This window comes from Cajanus cajan, chromosome 7 (genome assembly GCF_000230855.2).
Source record: "Cajanus cajan strain Asha chromosome 7, NIPB_CcT2T_4, whole genome shotgun sequence".
Lineage (NCBI taxonomy): Eukaryota > Viridiplantae > Streptophyta > Magnoliopsida > Fabales > Fabaceae > Cajanus > Cajanus cajan.
The window spans coordinates 37,188,292-37,204,877 of record NC_138523.1 but is presented as its reverse complement, the minus strand read 5'-3'; the positions used below and the strand labels follow the sequence as shown (position 1 = coordinate 37,204,877).

Genomic DNA, 16,586 nt, shown 5'->3' with positions numbered 1-16,586 from the left:
AATAAACAATTATTTTGTTGATTGCATATATTATAAAAAGAGTGATTCTATATCCTTCGAAAAATACAACGAAACATCCTCCGAATACACATTAAAAAAAATTATATTTAAATTATTACTTGATATACCGGACAAAATTTTCGGAGAATGAATCATTTTTCTTATAAAAATGTTGACCTTACTTTTATGGATATGTCCATTGGACGAGAATTAATGTGCTACATTTGCATTAAGAAAACCTTTCATATGTTGACATTAATGTAAAATATTTAGGATGATTGGAAATTTTATATGTGAAGCATTGCAAATTATGCCTTCATGGATTAAAAACTAATTTTAGGAAAAATTAATTTTATTTCATGGTGTATGAATTGTTGTAAATCTTCTTATTTTCGTTTTTGATTCTTATAAATTGAAAATATCTTATCGAACACTTTATTAAAATATATTTCAAAATATCATTTTTAATAATAATATTATTGGGATTGTGATTCCTAAATGTCGTATGAATGTTATCATTAATATATCATTCTTTTTTTAGTTTTCGTTATACAATAAACCTTATACAATCTACTCGATCACCTACTTATTATGTTGCACCAGTAACTCAAATGTATACCATTTTTATATGAGTTAAACACCTATATACGATCAGTGAAAAGTTTTTTTACACCGACAACCAATTATATCTTTTAATTGTGTCATGTCACTGTTAAAAGTAAATGCGTTTATAGTGACATGACACAATTAAAATATATAATTGGTAAGTGATTAACTCTTTTTATATTACTTAGTTTAACTTCTTTTCATAGTATATATCACTCCCACATTATTAATCTCGCACAATATCGCCATAAATTATTCTTGGGTCGGAACTTGTTCATCGTGCAATGGTACCTCAATAATGAAATGTTTGAGTTTGAGTACATCATACAATTTAACAATTTAGTAATTTATTCATGTTAAACAAACTTAATTAGGTAAGTTTGTTACTTCAATCACCGTTGAAAAAATATAAAAAAGTTTCTATTCTATTTTTAAATTTATTTCCCTTTGTCACATATGTATCTAACATGTAGTATTACTTAATATTTGGTGCATCTTTGATAATATTTGATAGGTTAACGTATAATTTAGTTCTAGTAAATGTTGCATATTCTCGAATTAATTTTTATGTGTAAAAAAATATTAAATTAATTCTTATACATGTAAATATTATTGCTTTAGCCCCTATCACCTTCAACCCTTATACACATCTTAATACGATTCCTATATATGTAATTCATTTTTAATTTAATCTTATATTTACATTCTTAATTTAGTCTTTATATATAGGGACATCTAAATTAAAAATGTGATATTTATGTAGAACCAAATTAAGAATGTGTTAATATGCCAAAATAAAATAAATGAGGAATGCGTTAAAGAGTTAACGGTGAATATATAATAGCAGAAATAAAGCTAATATAAGTAAAGAAATCGATTTAGTAGATTTTTATGTATAGAAATTAAATTAAAACTATGCGATATTTATAAAAACTAAATTATACGATTTGCCTATATGTAAGTATGTAACTACTAGTTTGAACTAGAGCCGTCAAAATGGGTCGTGGCCCGTGGGCTAACCCGGCCCACCTTGAAAACGGGCCGGGCCGGGCCAAAATAAATAACAGTTTTATGTTAAGTGGGTAAATTCAAACCCAGCCCACTTTTACCCGGCCCACTTGGGCTGAACCCGTGGTGGGCCGGGCAGCCCACCAGCCCACTTTTTTTTTTTTTATTGAAACAGAACAGCCAGCCCAGCCCAGTAGTGTAATTGTCAGATAATCTTTTGTGAAGAGATTATTCAACTGGGGATTTGAGAGGTTGGTGAGGAATGCTGGCGATGGCTTTTAAGGTTAGGCCTAAGATAATTTCGCTGTCATTCTATGTCCAAACCAGGAAAGAAGGTTTTGAACCAGTGTTTGGAAAAAGGGTTTTTGGGATAACGGATCGCGTTGGTACCCTGACCCTCAAGTGTACTCACGAGCGAAGCAGCAAAAGCAGCGATGGAAAGAAAGGAGGCGTGTCTAATTCGAATTACGTGGTGCCGCTGGACAATTCCTCTCCTTTCTCCAACTCATCCTGCATAACTCGTCCTTTAGCCGAGATACTCCGAGACCTCAATAAAAGAATCCCCGATAATATCGTCAAAGCTCGTGTCCCTGGCGACCCTTCTGCTTCCACCTTCATAAACGCTCACGTATTATTTTATTTGAAATTTTAAATTTTGTTTGTATTTTTTTTTTAATTTTTTGGTGGGTTGGTGGGCTGGCCCGTTTGACCCACCAACCCGTGGTGGGCCGGGCCGAGCCATAAAAATTCTGACAAAATAAAAAGTGGGCCGGGTTGGGTTGGCCCGTTTTTAAGGTGGGCCAAAGTGGGTCAGCCCACATGGGCCGGGCTGACCCGTTTTGACAGCTCTAGTTTGAACGAGGTTGGGATAATGTGGTGAGGCAATTGCAAGTCAATTGCTTGGTGTGGCAGTGGTGGACACATGCAAGGACACGTTAGTGGGTGTTTTAGAAAGGTATAGTAATAGGATGGATAGAAAGTATCATATGCATCTCCTACATGAGACTTGCTAAGCTTCACATGTTTAAACTTTTTTACTTCACCATCAAAATTCAAAAGCAGTCGCCGAAGTGGAAATTATATAAAAAAAAATTTAAAAATATTTTGAAATTAAAAGAAACATTTTAAATAATTCAACCAACATTTTTTAAAATATGTAGGTGAGTAAGCATGCACTTGCGTGTCAATGTGAAGTGAACTTGGTGGAAAGTGAGTGTGATGACGATGAATGATGGTCTCGTTTGGTGCATGATGTTTTTATGCACTTTATTCATATACATTTGCCCCATAAGTGAACAGTGTGCTTAAGGAAGCATACTTATTAGGAGTATAACGCAAGTTTTCATTAAAGCCAATGAATGAGGTTAAGTCATAAGTGGAAGTTATGATTATATTTTATACCCTGTTTTCATGCCCATTCTCTATGGCTTTCACGTGTTTTCATTTCTCAATCTACACATATAAGTAAATTGACTTCTCAAACATTATTGATAAATATTAACAAAGTTGACACTCAAAACCAGTACGAATCCCACCGTCCCATTCTTTCATTTTCCATAACTACGGTATCCCAAACATTAGTCAAAAGCATTAAACATGTTTACCACTTTTGTGTCCAAATATACCCTTTGTAACAGGCTATATATATACCACATGCATGCATGGTCTATAATTATTTAATTAATTCACTAATTCATTATACATTTTTTCCCCTTACAAATCATGCATTGCTTTTAAAAAATTAAATGAACAGGACATATTACAAATGTAAATACCAGCAATACGCAAATGAAAAATATTAACAGTAGCTTTTTAATAAATAAAAATTAAACGTACATGCGATTTATAATCAATTGAAATTCATCAAAATTCTAAAATAACATAGATCTTCTCTACTCCATGAATATTACTCGTAATTTTACAATTATCACTAAATTTCAACATATTGATAATAAAAAAAGAGGGTGGGTACATTGACTTAGATATATAATCATCTATTGATAGCTAGCTATCAAAATGGAAGAGCATGAAGAAAATGATGGACCCATGTGTCCTTTATAAAGGTGCCGAAAGCCAAAGCACTTCCTAATTAAGGTCATATCTCCATAGTGTTACTTCACATAAAAGACAATGAATGTAAGAGAAGAGAAGGAATTAAAAAGGAAAAATATTAGCCATTCATTCCCTTTTTCTTCCATTTTTTTTCATATCTCGTTATTTTTTTTATCTCATCATATTTTTTTAATAATTATATTTCTGGTGTAAAATATTTACCTACATCTTTCTTTCTAATTATATTTCATAATATTTAATTCTAGACTTTGACCCAGGAGAACGAGTTGAATTTATTTTACATACTAATTAATAGGATGATTTTGATCTCATTGTTTGTTACATTTATATTTTTTTATCCATCTAAATTAATTTTATATATCTCTCATATTTTCTTCTTAATCTACCCATCCTAATATCAGGGCTGGAACTAAGAAGACCGAGTTCATGATGACCTTCAAAAGCTGTAACAGCTAGCTAGGGTAGCTTCTTCCATGGGCCATGGCAGAGCATATGCTGTGTCAGAAACCATGATCATAGAAAGACCAAAAGGAAGCAAAATTAAGCAAATCTTTTCCATCATACAAATGAACAAAAATATACAGCCAGAGAGAGACATATGTATAATATAACCATGCCCAAACATTCACAGTTGACACATTCTTAGACGACCCAACTCAAAAACAAATAAATAAAATAAAATAACCGAAAACATTAACACAAAAAGAAGACCCTTCTCTCTGAAATCTGAATCATTCATTAAAAGAAAAAAAAACATATCAATGGACAACATCTACACTAGCCCCACAAGACAAGAACCTACGAAAAATCCTAAACAAAAGAGCACATGAAATGTCCCTCATTTTCCTCCAAACCAAACACTTCCTTCTTCTCCTCCAAACAATGTGATGAGACCTTCTTCCCTTCACTCTCTCCTTAACTCTCCCAAAACATTTCTGGGTCTTCTCCGGCACACTCTCTTTCCTCGAAAATTTGTAGCTTCGTAGGTACATTTGCCTGCACGAGATGCTGTCCACCACTCTGGGGTGCCCGCACACGTGCGAACCCCTTCTCCGCACGAACTCCGCATCCGATTCCGGCCACTTGTACAGGTTCACGTACGTGCCACGAACCGGCACACGTGCGTCGCTTACACACTTAGATATGCATACGGCGCTCATCTTAATTAGCTTGCTACACTTCTTCTTCAATTCAATTCCTCTCTCTGTATATTATAAATTGGTAGCTATAGAAGAAATGAAAAACTCTGTGGGCAAAAGGGATATTTATATATATACCATGGTGCGTCAATTTTGTCATGTAATGTCTCATGTGTGATGATTAATTTGCAATCACTATGTTTCGTTAGGCGAGGGTTAGATGGCCTAAAGAAAATTTACAGGAGGCTTTGCTTTGTTGCTTCTCTGTCAGCATTTCATCATGTCACATCATTGGTCTACTTGGGTTATTATTAAATTCATTCACCCTGCTTCTGCTTCTTTATATATATTAAACTAATGTAATTTGCTAGAGAATAAAGTTTTCATTAGTATTAATTTCATAAAATTTGTAGTAAAAATAACAAATTCATATGAATTTAATACTCCAACTATTATATGATTCGAATGTAACTTATGTTTATGGGTGTGGAGTCTCGAAAGAAGAAAGCATTTAAGAAAGTGTTGGGCCCGAGAGTAGAAGCGGAAAGAAGTCCACGTGGCAGTATCCCTGTATTATTAAAGCCTTGATGAGAGCATTTATATTTATATTAATGGCAGCATTTATATTCGATGACATATGTTAATCAGAATACCCAAATCAAGAGGAAATTTTTACTCATACTCTCTTTTTCTAACGCTTTATTTCTAACTCTTATGATACGATATTGGTTGAAGTTTATGAAATCTTATACTAAATGTTTATTATAATCCAGTCGTTTGGTTTAAAACTATTAATTTGTATGGTCTTCAAAATGTAAAATTATTATTTATACATATGAATAATTTATTCGTTTGATGAAAACCATCCGTAATCGATAACATTTTTTTCATGCACAATCACTTGATTTTGAAAATAGTTATCTGCATACAAAATAATCACTTGTTTCATGTATCATAGTAGATACATCATATATAATGAAATAATAAAAGAGGGAAAGAGGAAATGAAACTAAAAAAGGTTACAGGAGAATTAGGTGGAGGAGATATCATATCGCCCAGCAAGAGGGTTATGACCATTTCAAAATCAAACCTTGACCTGCCCAGAATAAAACGCGGATTCCAATTTTAAATGAGGATTTACTTATTGATGTCGACTTGAGGCTGTTGTTATTATTACTGGCGTTAAAAATTGTTTAAGTAAATGTGTGTATCATATAGAATAATCCTTTTTTATTAATAATATAAATTATTATTAACAGTGAAAAAGATACTTTATATATTTGTAATTTTTTTAAATAAGTAAGCATTTGTTACTTTTTTATAACTAAACTCAAATACACTTGTTATGAGAGTTGTTATTTTTAAATAGGTATTTTTTGGGTTAAAATATACTTTTTATATAAGTTTATTTATTTTAACTTTTAGTCCACATAGTTTAGAGTATACTATTTTAATTTTTATATTTATTTATTTTTTCAATCTTTTTAGTCTTTATAGTTTAAGGTAGCTTTTTTAGTTTCTATACGTAGAGTTTTGTGTTGATATTATAGAGATATTAATTTAATTTTGTGTATTTTTATAATTTACTATAAATTAGATTTTTTGACACTTTGTATCTCTTTTTTATCCTCACTAACAATATCCATTATTGAGATATTCTTTTATTCTCACAAAATTGAAGACTTTTATCCAGTGATTTAAAATCCAGATGGAACCGGCCGGTCGGACCGGTTGGATTGGGAACCAGTGGTCCAACTGGTCCGAATCTTAAGTTGGATCGGTTATGCAATCGACCCGTTTCAAACCGGATTGAACCGGTCAATTTTTTGGTTCAATCGATGAATCAGTGGGTCAAACCGGTTCAACCACTTTTTTTTTCTTGTTTTCTTTTTTCTTTTTTATAAATTTTTTTAAGGGGACCATAAACCACAAAAAATAAAATGAAAATTGAATCTCTTAATGGAAGAGCAAAGAGTCTTATTAAATATAACAATGACTACTTGTTCTAATGTATTTATTTGTAATATATACAACTTAAATAACTTTTATAGTATATTATCAATTTTAAATTATATATTTAATAATATAATAGCTATGTAGATATTACATATATTATTTTGTGATATCAATTGCAAGCATATTATATATGTACATATTATTTATATTTTTAATTTGTATTAATATACAGTTTAACATGTAACTTTTTATGTATTTTTTACAAAATAAAAATAAAAATAATTTTAAATAAGATAGAAAAATTGAAATTTAAAATAAGATATGAATTTATTAAAATTTATAAGTATAAAATATATTTAATATGAATATTTTTTAATAAAAATAAATAAAAATCGAGTCATGCAGTTCAACTAGTGACCCACCGGTTCAATCTTTGACCCACTGACCCAGTACCTTAACCGGTTCGATAACCGGTTCGCATATTAGTATCACATCAATAATATATTATCACAACATTTATCATTAATAATATTCTTTTTTAATTATAAAGACAAAAGAAATATGAAAATACTTATATAAAAGACTAAATCAAATAATTTGTAAGTATATGAAGTAAAAAATAAAGTTTATGAAACGAGAATCAAACAAATAATTAAATTTTAATATTTTTACTTTATAAAACAGTTCATGTCAAATAAAACCAACACCTAAAATGACAAATGTTCTAAAATTGGTCGAGTGATATGTTGACAATAGCATGTAAATGTAAACAAATTAAACCTACTTTTAGTTTCAAGCGATCTTCAAAGCTTATATAGGTATTTATAACCAAAGTTTCAAACTAAATGGTTTCTTTTCACCTAAAGATTTGTAATATTGGCCCTTTAAACCATATGGCACATGACAAATCCTATTGAATACAAATTATTTTGTTTGTCCATAACCAAGGATTAAAAATAATGATTTGGGTACAAAAAAAAAAAGAAAGGAAAAATAAAATGTTGGTATGAGCGAATAACCACTTTGACCAAGGCTATCTGTCAAAGTTCAAAGACTAGTGTGCTTGGATCCTGAAATTGTCCAGAAGATTCAACCCTCCACTGAATCGAGAATAGAAATATTTTTATCGATGGAAATTTTCTATAGATAATTTTTCTATAAAGAATCATTTCAAACGTATAAAAAGTATGCAATTCTAGAACAAATGGACAATGAAACAATAGATATTTTGTCATATGCATGTAAAAATATGACATTATAGAATACTGCTTATTTATATATGAACAACTTTATTTTTTATTTTTTAATTTTAACGGTCAATTTATACAAATTTGATAATAAAACAAAAATGGGAGAACTTTAAAATTAGGGTTTAAAACTACGCAATTAAAAATGGGATCAGAATTACTGGTTTTAATCCTCCAAAAATTGTTCTGTTCTGTTCTGTTTATAGTTCTTCATTTTTCTTTTAATTTTATGATTTTAACCTCTAAAATAAAAAATTACGGACTAAGAATTAAAAAGAACATAGCAGAAAAATTAGAGTGGTTGGGATTTTAGAAGCAAGTAGCTTACCTTATCATGTCTCCCGCCATCACCACTCTGACGCCGCCGTTATCCCTCTCCGTCACTTCGGCGGCGCGTGGTCCACGGCAGCCGGCGAAGGTTAAGACCGAGAAAAAGCAACGGCAATGCAGCCTCGGCTTCGGCGGCGATAAGAAGGAAACAAAGTGGCAATGCGTGGAGGGTTGTGGGGCATGCTGTAAGCTTCAAAAGGGTCCTTCTTTCCCCTCTCCCGAAGAAATTTTCGACGACCCTTCTCATGTTCAGGTCCATTTTCCACTTCCACCTTTTCTTTTCCAAAAATCAAATAATTCAATTTATTACTGGTTGCATTTGATATATTATGTGAATTGAACTATGGACATGGGTTAGGGTCACAATGAGACTAACCAACTAAGAAATAGTTCAAAACCCAATTCTATAACTGACCATTGAAAAATTATTTATTTCTTCTACTGTTGATGGTTGATGTGTTGCAATGGATTTCAGCTGTACAAAAGCTTGATAGGTCCAGATGGATGGTGTATTCATTATGAAAAGAGTACTCGGAAATGCTCTATTTACCCTGGTTTGGTTATTTTACCTCTCACTGTTGATGTTTGAGTTTCATCAATGGGAATGTTTGGTTTAGACTAGAGTTTAACTTGTCATTTCTTTGTTCTTCTTCAGAGCGTCCATATTTTTGCCGTGTGGAGCCAGCGGTGTTTAAATCTTTGTTTGGAGTTAAAGAGAAGAATTTTCACAAGGAGGCCTGCAGGTCAACCTTTCTCACTCACATTTAATTATGGTTTTCAGGAAGAATCACATTATAATCAAGTTTGATTCATATGAAAATGTTTTCCTAAAAGAATTATTTTGTTTGGTGTCAAGTGAAAACATTATGAGTAAAATTAATGTTGACCATATAACCATAAAATGAATGGTTAAATTTAAATGGAAATTTAAATTCTATCTCCTTACTTCAAGCTGGCATTAGGTTCAACTTTGTGGCAAGATCTGTTAATGAAGCTTCTGTTGTTGGGGTTGGTTATGTTTATGAGGAGGTTCTGTAGTATCACTGGTTGGAATGCAGAGTTAGTGAAAGTTGTGCTGAGAAAGAAAAGTCAATTTTTGTATTTACAATAAATTAACATGTTAATCTTTGCCTTTATTTGGATGGGCACTAATGGTGGGTAAGTCTTTCGAAATGATGCTAGGTTTATTATAAAACAGTAGGTTTATTATAACATGACAGTATGGTGAAGGTGAACTCAATCTAGTAATTGTATTAAGAAAAGGCCGCATCGTACATTGAAGTGAGTCTGGTAGATGTTTGAGCCGTTGAGGCACCAATCACTCACTCCTTACAAGGGAGAAGAGTTGCTTATACAACTACCAAGAATAGCACTCGTACATGCTGAATTTTGCCCCATATTTTCATGTTGACTTTTATGTAATTTATCCACTGAAAAGACTGTTCCTAAACAAGCAAAAATTAATAAGCAGAACATTTTCCTTGAAGCTATTTTTTCTTAAATCATAGGCACCCAAAGAAATATGTTTCTTATCCAATCTTCTTTCTTTCATGCAGTTTCTGCAGGGACACAATTAAGGCTATTTATGGTCCCAATTCAAAGGAGCTTAATAATTTCAACAGCACAATAAGAAACTCTTCTAGTTAGATTTTGTGGGCTTTGGATTCTTAAATGTTCAAGGTTGTTTTCTTGTCTTCACCTTCATTAATTATTATGCTGGTGGGAGTTTTCTTGTTTATCACTTCTGATGTATGCTTTCTTGAACTAATGCATGTTCTGCTTGAATCTACAAAGTATAACCTATCAGAACATTTTCCTTGAAGCTATTTTAAGCTCTTTTGGGGGGGGAATTATTGATCATTGTCATATATCTTATTCTGGGGTAACTGAAGGACCCTAATTAGTAAAACCAACTATTTAGTGAATGGCTGAATGCTGAAACAACAAGCAAGCCTTTTCCTACTAGTTGGGTTGAGACTACATGGATCAAATGAAATGATGCTATAATTTTCCCACTAACTCTTTAATTCTTTTGCCTATAATTTTTTCTTAGTCTCCCTCTGCCTCTAGTGACTAGGCTATCCTCCATTTGATATACTCTCCTTACTAAGGCTTCTAAGGTCATCCCCACACATGCTCAACCCACTAAGGCAAGAATATACCATCTTTTCTACAGTAGGTGCTACCCCAACTTTTTACCTTTTGCATTCATTTGTAATCCTATGTTTTTTAATATGTCCCACTCATCTAATGCAGAACTCTCATATCTACTACATCGATTATACTCTTGGTTTTTCACTGCCCAACATTTACTTCCATACAAAATCACTGGTATTTGGTTGTGGTAAATTTTCCTTCATGCTTGAGTGGCAAGTAACACGGGAGGCACTCCTCCATCCTGCTTGAATCCTCTATATTTAGTGACTGCCATATTAAAAAAATGTAATGACTAGAGTTCATCAAATAAGAAATTGAGAATCTTGTTCCATGGAGGCAACTTCTTTCTATGAAACGTATTGACTACAAACAGAAGCTATTCCCTGAAATTTTTAAGATGCCAAAATTATAACTGGAATTGGATTGTATACTAATTTCAACATTTATGACAGCAGGCTTTTCACTGCCTTGCATCTTCTCTTGGAAGGGAGGAATTCTCTGCACAATGCATGTGTTTATGCCTTTCAAGCACTGCAAATCAGTATCTATTCTTATTGAAGCACAGTCACTATGATGGTGTTCCTAGACCGGCACAAAAACTTCCATTTAAAATTAAATATTACTTTCTCATGTTCCTCCTATATGACTATGCTCATGAAATGCTTGCTTTGTTTATCGTGGTTGAGGTCTCCTATGCCAGGTTTTCTGCTTTTCCTCTGGTCAAACAGAAGCAGCAGCAGCAACAGCTCACTATTCAAAGCATCATCTGCAGTTGATTGCTAAACTCTGAGCACTTGGAAATATGAGCTTAGATGGATGGTTAATAGAATAGAAGTTGAACTGATTTGAATGGGCTAATTGGATCATTCTATTGCTTAATAGCACCGTTGTCCTAGGTTCGATATATCATGGATGCTATGTTTTTTATCATGATAGTTTATTTAGTTTCTTTTTTTATTTGGTACTTTATTTTAAACAATCTGTATTATCTGTACTTACAAGAATAATACCGATTCAATGATCATCCACTTCCTTGAATGGAATATCCTGTATATCATCAGATTCAGTAATTTGCCAGCCTAAAAGAAAGAGCATTACCCAGTGTATGTGTTTTTTTTTTATTTCTTATTTTGATAGCAGCGTTTTCCCTCTGCACTAGAAGACTCAAATTGAGAAAAACTATTTACTTTTGCCATGCATTCAAATGCAAATCTAGGTTAGTCTCTCTGTTATCACATGTATCATAATTTATTTCATTTACGTTTGCAGCAATTTGAGAAGGCTTGTGATTGCATGTTCATTATGTAATGCAGCATACCCTGAAAATTTTCTTTTAGCCGATAATATGGTGATAATGTTAGAGCCCTACAGTTGTAGATAAGTAACTCCTATTGTCTGTAAATAAGGTCTTGTGCTATGCCCCTAGAAATAGAAGAATGAAAAAGTAAAATATCTTAACTAGTGGAAACTTTCCATATCGATTGAATGAGCTGGTATGGAATTCAGAGATGCCTGCATACCTATTATTGATTTTTTTCCCCAAAAAAATGAAGGGGGTTTGAACGGTGGATTCTCGTGCTGATTCTAGCAGGAGAATTTGTGGTCCATTAGGAGTTCATAGATACGAATGTCGTTTGAAATAGATAAAGCTTGTTCTTATGACTTTTTTGGCACTACTTATGCTCTAAAATTTTGCCGAGTGAAAAATATTGGCCGCAAAAGTTGCAAATATACTATAACAGATCCAAAATATCATTATAGTGTTGGAGCTGTAAGCAATGTATTACACATAGGACGACCTGGAGTCATCCTACATTCCTACTCTCTTTGGAAACTATTGTGATGTAAGTTACTATTATGTGAAATTCGAATTTTTTTAACCGGGTGCTATCTCTACTCTCCAACCTTTGTATCAGAAAAAAAAAAAAGTTATTACGTGTTATAAAAAAGTTTACTAGGTGCTACTGTCTTCTTTTGAGTGACAAGGACTAGAGTCTAAACACAGACTCTGGGAAATGCAGAAGAATCCAAATCCAATTGTCAATAAAAATAATGGTCACGCATGACTTTATTTTTGTATACACAAGATTGCTGAGCAATGCTAAATGTGAAGTACAACACTATTTATTTTTCCTTTTTGTTTCTACTAGATTGCTGAGCAAAACCTAAAATATGAAGGACAACAGAACCCTATGTCGCATTGTAAAGATGGTTATGAACATTGGCACCTTTCTTTCCGCTTTGATGAATATCTCCTATGGACCGGAACAGTCAAACTAGAAGAAAATAATTTCTCATCGTTTTTCATAAACAAAAAATTGAGGCTGACCTATACTGTGCAGGAGGTATTTTGTATTTTTGTTTACAATCGGTATATCAAAATCATATTACGCTGCCAAGGTCCAGTTCATCCCCAATGTCATCATCATCTTCAAATAATTTCAAGAGCCGAGCCTGGTCCTGTTCCCTTATCTTCTTTTGCCAGAGCTTATATGCACCCACCACTCCAAGAATGAGTATAATTGAAACCAAAGCACTCAGCAAAACCACAACAGTGATATGCATTCCTTTTCCATCATCATGCTCACCAACTACAAAACATGAATAAAATTATTTTTTTAAATGCATAAAATTCAATAAAGATAAGCAAGTAAATGAGTAACAATGCAGGCATACCCAGAACATAAAATTCAAGTGCTCTACATAAATAAAAGGTGGGTTGGGAGAGGGGGAATTTGATGATATTTCTCTTCTCTTTGCTTGACAAAATAACTTATACGAAATCCGGAAAGGTTCGTTCAGATATGCAAGGAAGAGGAACAAACTAAATACTGGCATACCCAGTAATTCCACAGGTTGACAGGTAAATAAAGATTCAATATTAAAAAGGAAATAATTATGCATACAAGATCGTGAACCAAGATAATGAACCCTATGTACTTCTCTCTCATCTTTAATGGATGCAACATTCCTCCATCAAATTGGTTATGTCATAAAATCAATTGTTCGATATTAGTAAATAATTCTCCTTTCTGTTATCTTTTATTTTTATCAAAAAACTCATTTATTCAAAGAAAAAATTGCTATAATTAAATCTAAAATGTGTTAAGCCTTTTAGGTTTGTTATCAGTAGTTACTAGTTAGCTCATAGAAGTGTTGTAATCAAATGGTATTCCGACTCTAGTACTTTTGTAGCATTTTTAGCAGTTTTCCACAATTGAGGATGTTTGCATAGTATACACAACACAAAAGACGAACAGAATAATTTAGCTTATTATTATTTTACAATCCGAATTAAAAGTTTATTGAATTTAAGTTATCTTTTTTATTTTATTTTAAATACCCAAGTTTTCCGTAATAAACGAATACTATACTTGCAAAACTGAGGCCTACTTGCTCTTTTGTTGACATAGATGATTTATTGAAATGTAAGCAATAAGCACTAGAACTAAAGATCAAAAGAAACATTCATACAAATTGAAACCAAATACTTTTGATAAATACACAACTTTTGCAGGTACTCACCACCAACAAGAGATAAGCACTCCGGGCAAAGAAAAGTAGCATTGAATTCCTTTTCCTTGAACCGAATATATTCACCATGAGGTGCAGTAAAGTCAGAAGGACAAAACTCCCATTCTTCAAGTACATCATCCGAAGTAATGCTGTCCTCCTCATATAGTCCACATCGCTTGCATTTTTTACTTGAAAAGTTTATTAATGGCTGGAAGCACAAAGCAAAATCTCAGTATTGGCCTCAAACAATGACACTTGCCGCTCAAAGATACTAGGAATTTAATGACTACGCTTCAGGTTCCTAATTTTCCATTTCCAGGACTCAAGGTCACAAACAGAGTCCCCTTGAACCAGAACCAGACAATCAGTATGTAATTAGAGACTTGTTATGTAGTCAAGTGTTGGAAATTAATAATTCCTTGGTAAAAGAGGTACGGGACCCAAACTTGCGGTAAATCACACGCGTCCCAATCCCATATAAAGTCTTTAAATTCACGTTACATCATTAAAGCACCAACAAATGTGATTTTAGGCAAATGTTTTGTTCAGACCAAAATTAATTGAGTTGAAGGAACCATAGACCACTTTTGCATCAGATAAAATATTATATACTGAGATTTACTACTACTTGGTTTCTAAAATGAAAACATGCAAATATGCAAACATATAATTCGCATCACTTCATTTACTTTTACTGAATTCCATATGGACATAAAATAAAACAAAAAAAAAAAATAGAAAGCTGAGACATATAATTAGTTAATGGAAAGCCAAAAAGGAGAAGAAAGAGGTAGAAGGAACCTGCCAAGTTTCTTGGCCATTGAAAGCATAAAGGACGTGAGGTTTCTTGATATCTAGAAGCAGCGTCATGTTGTCCCCCTTGCATAGGAAATACACAGTGGAAGTGGCTTTGAGCCACTCGTGCGTTCTGAATATCTCAATGGATCGCAGCGAAACAAGCGCACATAACGCGAAACCTGCGGAAATGCAAACAAATAGAGAATCCAGTGAGTATGAGAAAAATTGAGAAATGAGGAAAAGAGAATGAGAGAGAATTGACCTGGAAAAGAGGAGAGGAGAATGGAAGAGACGAAAAGGAAAAGAGGAATGGTGGACATGGTGAGAAGTGGAATGGAGGAAAATGGAGGTTGGAGGAAGGTTTTGAGTGTGGGAGACTGACTGGGTCGTGATCTGGTCTACGCAACGTGCGCAATACGCACCTGACTACGCAATCCAAGCAAGCTGCCACGTCACCGCCGGCTGCGGCTGCCGTTGACTTCACCATATTCTAACTGCAACCGCTCTTACTCTTCCGTCTTCTCCTTCCTCACCCCAATCACTTCAACTTCACATTTGTTGCCTCATGTCGGTCCACACGTGAATCACATATGGACCATTCAACCATCTGAATTCTCGATATTTAAGTCTATAATATATCATATTTAATTTAATACATAAATTCAACCACTTAATTACTTATTATGATTTTCTAAAAAACTTACATTTTAATTATTAATTAAGTCTCACGTTGCACGTAAATTATTAACAGATATATCATCATATTTTCTCACATTTCTTTCATATATTTTGTAATTCATTCTCTCAATATTTTTGAACATCGAGTTAAAACTCTTAAAACACAAGTTGCTGCTATATATCATGTGAGGAAGATTGTAGCTGGTTGAAACTTGCAATCAAAGAACCGAATACGTGCGACTAAAACATAGTCTTAATCGCATGCATGGGTAATTTCATTTGAATATTTACAACGCAGCAAGGTATTTTTCCTTTTTGTCTAAAAATATCTACCCCTGAAATGTTTTCCAGATTAGATTATTTGCCTGCTACTATGCTTCAAATTCACCATATTCTTACCGTGTTACACTTGCTATATGATCCTTGACTTGATGCACATTTGAGTCACCATGAACGCAAATAATTTATTGCTCTTTTAGTGAAAGAAAGATGAGGATAGGGGGGAAAAAACAAACAAGAAAAGTTAGACATGAGTACTGTTACGTCAACAAATTAAGATTTAAGATTTTTTTTTTTTTTTTTAAATAGAAGACATGAGTATCGTTACTTCTAAAATCATTTGTTTATCTGATTTTGAAAAGTCAGATTTTGGAAGTTTGAATTTTTAAAATTGGATGAGAATCAATTTTAAAAGTAAACTTTTAAACTCTCAACTCTATATTTTAAAATCAATTATTGCATAATCAATAACCGATTTAAAAAAAATGGTTTTTTAATAGCAATTTTAATTTTTGGACAATTTCAAACAATTTTTAAATTAAACTATACCAAATAGTTCATATATCAATTAACGAGTTTTTAATATATAGATCAAAATGTCTACATTTTTTATATTACTCTTCAATCCACACATAATATACATAAATGAAGTGTTAAAGCTATAAGTGTCATCCACACATAATATATATATATATATATATATATATATATATATATATATATATATATATATATATATATATATATATATATATATATATATAAAATGAGGGATCAGCTTATTCTAATAGTAAGTTTA

General features: G+C 32.5%; 3 protein-coding genes across 3 annotated transcripts; 1 reads left to right on the top strand and 2 right to left on the bottom strand.

The window, feature by feature from the left end:
- Positions 1-4,218: 4,218 nt before the first annotated feature.
- On the bottom strand, positions 4,219-5,194 carry LOC109792612 (uncharacterized). Its single transcript, XM_020352030.3, has one exon. It carries the CDS (start codon positions 4,845-4,847, stop codon positions 4,446-4,448), a length of 402 nt encoding a protein of 133 aa, XP_020207619.1. The 5' UTR covers positions 4,848-5,194; the 3' UTR covers positions 4,219-4,445.
- A 3,107-nt stretch (positions 5,195-8,301) lies between these two features.
- LOC109792610 (zinc/iron-chelating domain protein) lies at positions 8,302-11,554 on the top strand. The gene is made up of 5 exons (XM_020352028.3): positions 8,302-8,612; positions 8,835-8,913; positions 9,015-9,102; positions 9,916-10,039; positions 10,972-11,554. The coding sequence occupies exons 1-4, from the start codon at positions 8,364-8,366 to the stop codon at positions 10,004-10,006; spliced, it is 507 nt and encodes a 168-aa protein (XP_020207617.1). The 5' UTR covers positions 8,302-8,363; the 3' UTR covers positions 10,007-10,039; positions 10,972-11,554.
- A 978-nt stretch (positions 11,555-12,532) lies between these two features.
- Positions 12,533-15,424, bottom strand: LOC109792609 (uncharacterized). The gene is made up of 4 exons (XM_020352027.3): positions 15,093-15,424; positions 14,834-15,009; positions 14,042-14,240; positions 12,533-13,107 (listed from the first exon to the last, which is right to left on the bottom strand). Exons 1-4 carry the CDS (start codon positions 15,148-15,150, stop codon positions 12,899-12,901), a joined length of 642 nt encoding a protein of 213 aa, XP_020207616.1. The 5' UTR covers positions 15,151-15,424; the 3' UTR covers positions 12,533-12,898.
- Positions 15,425-16,586: the final 1,162 nt, after the last annotated feature.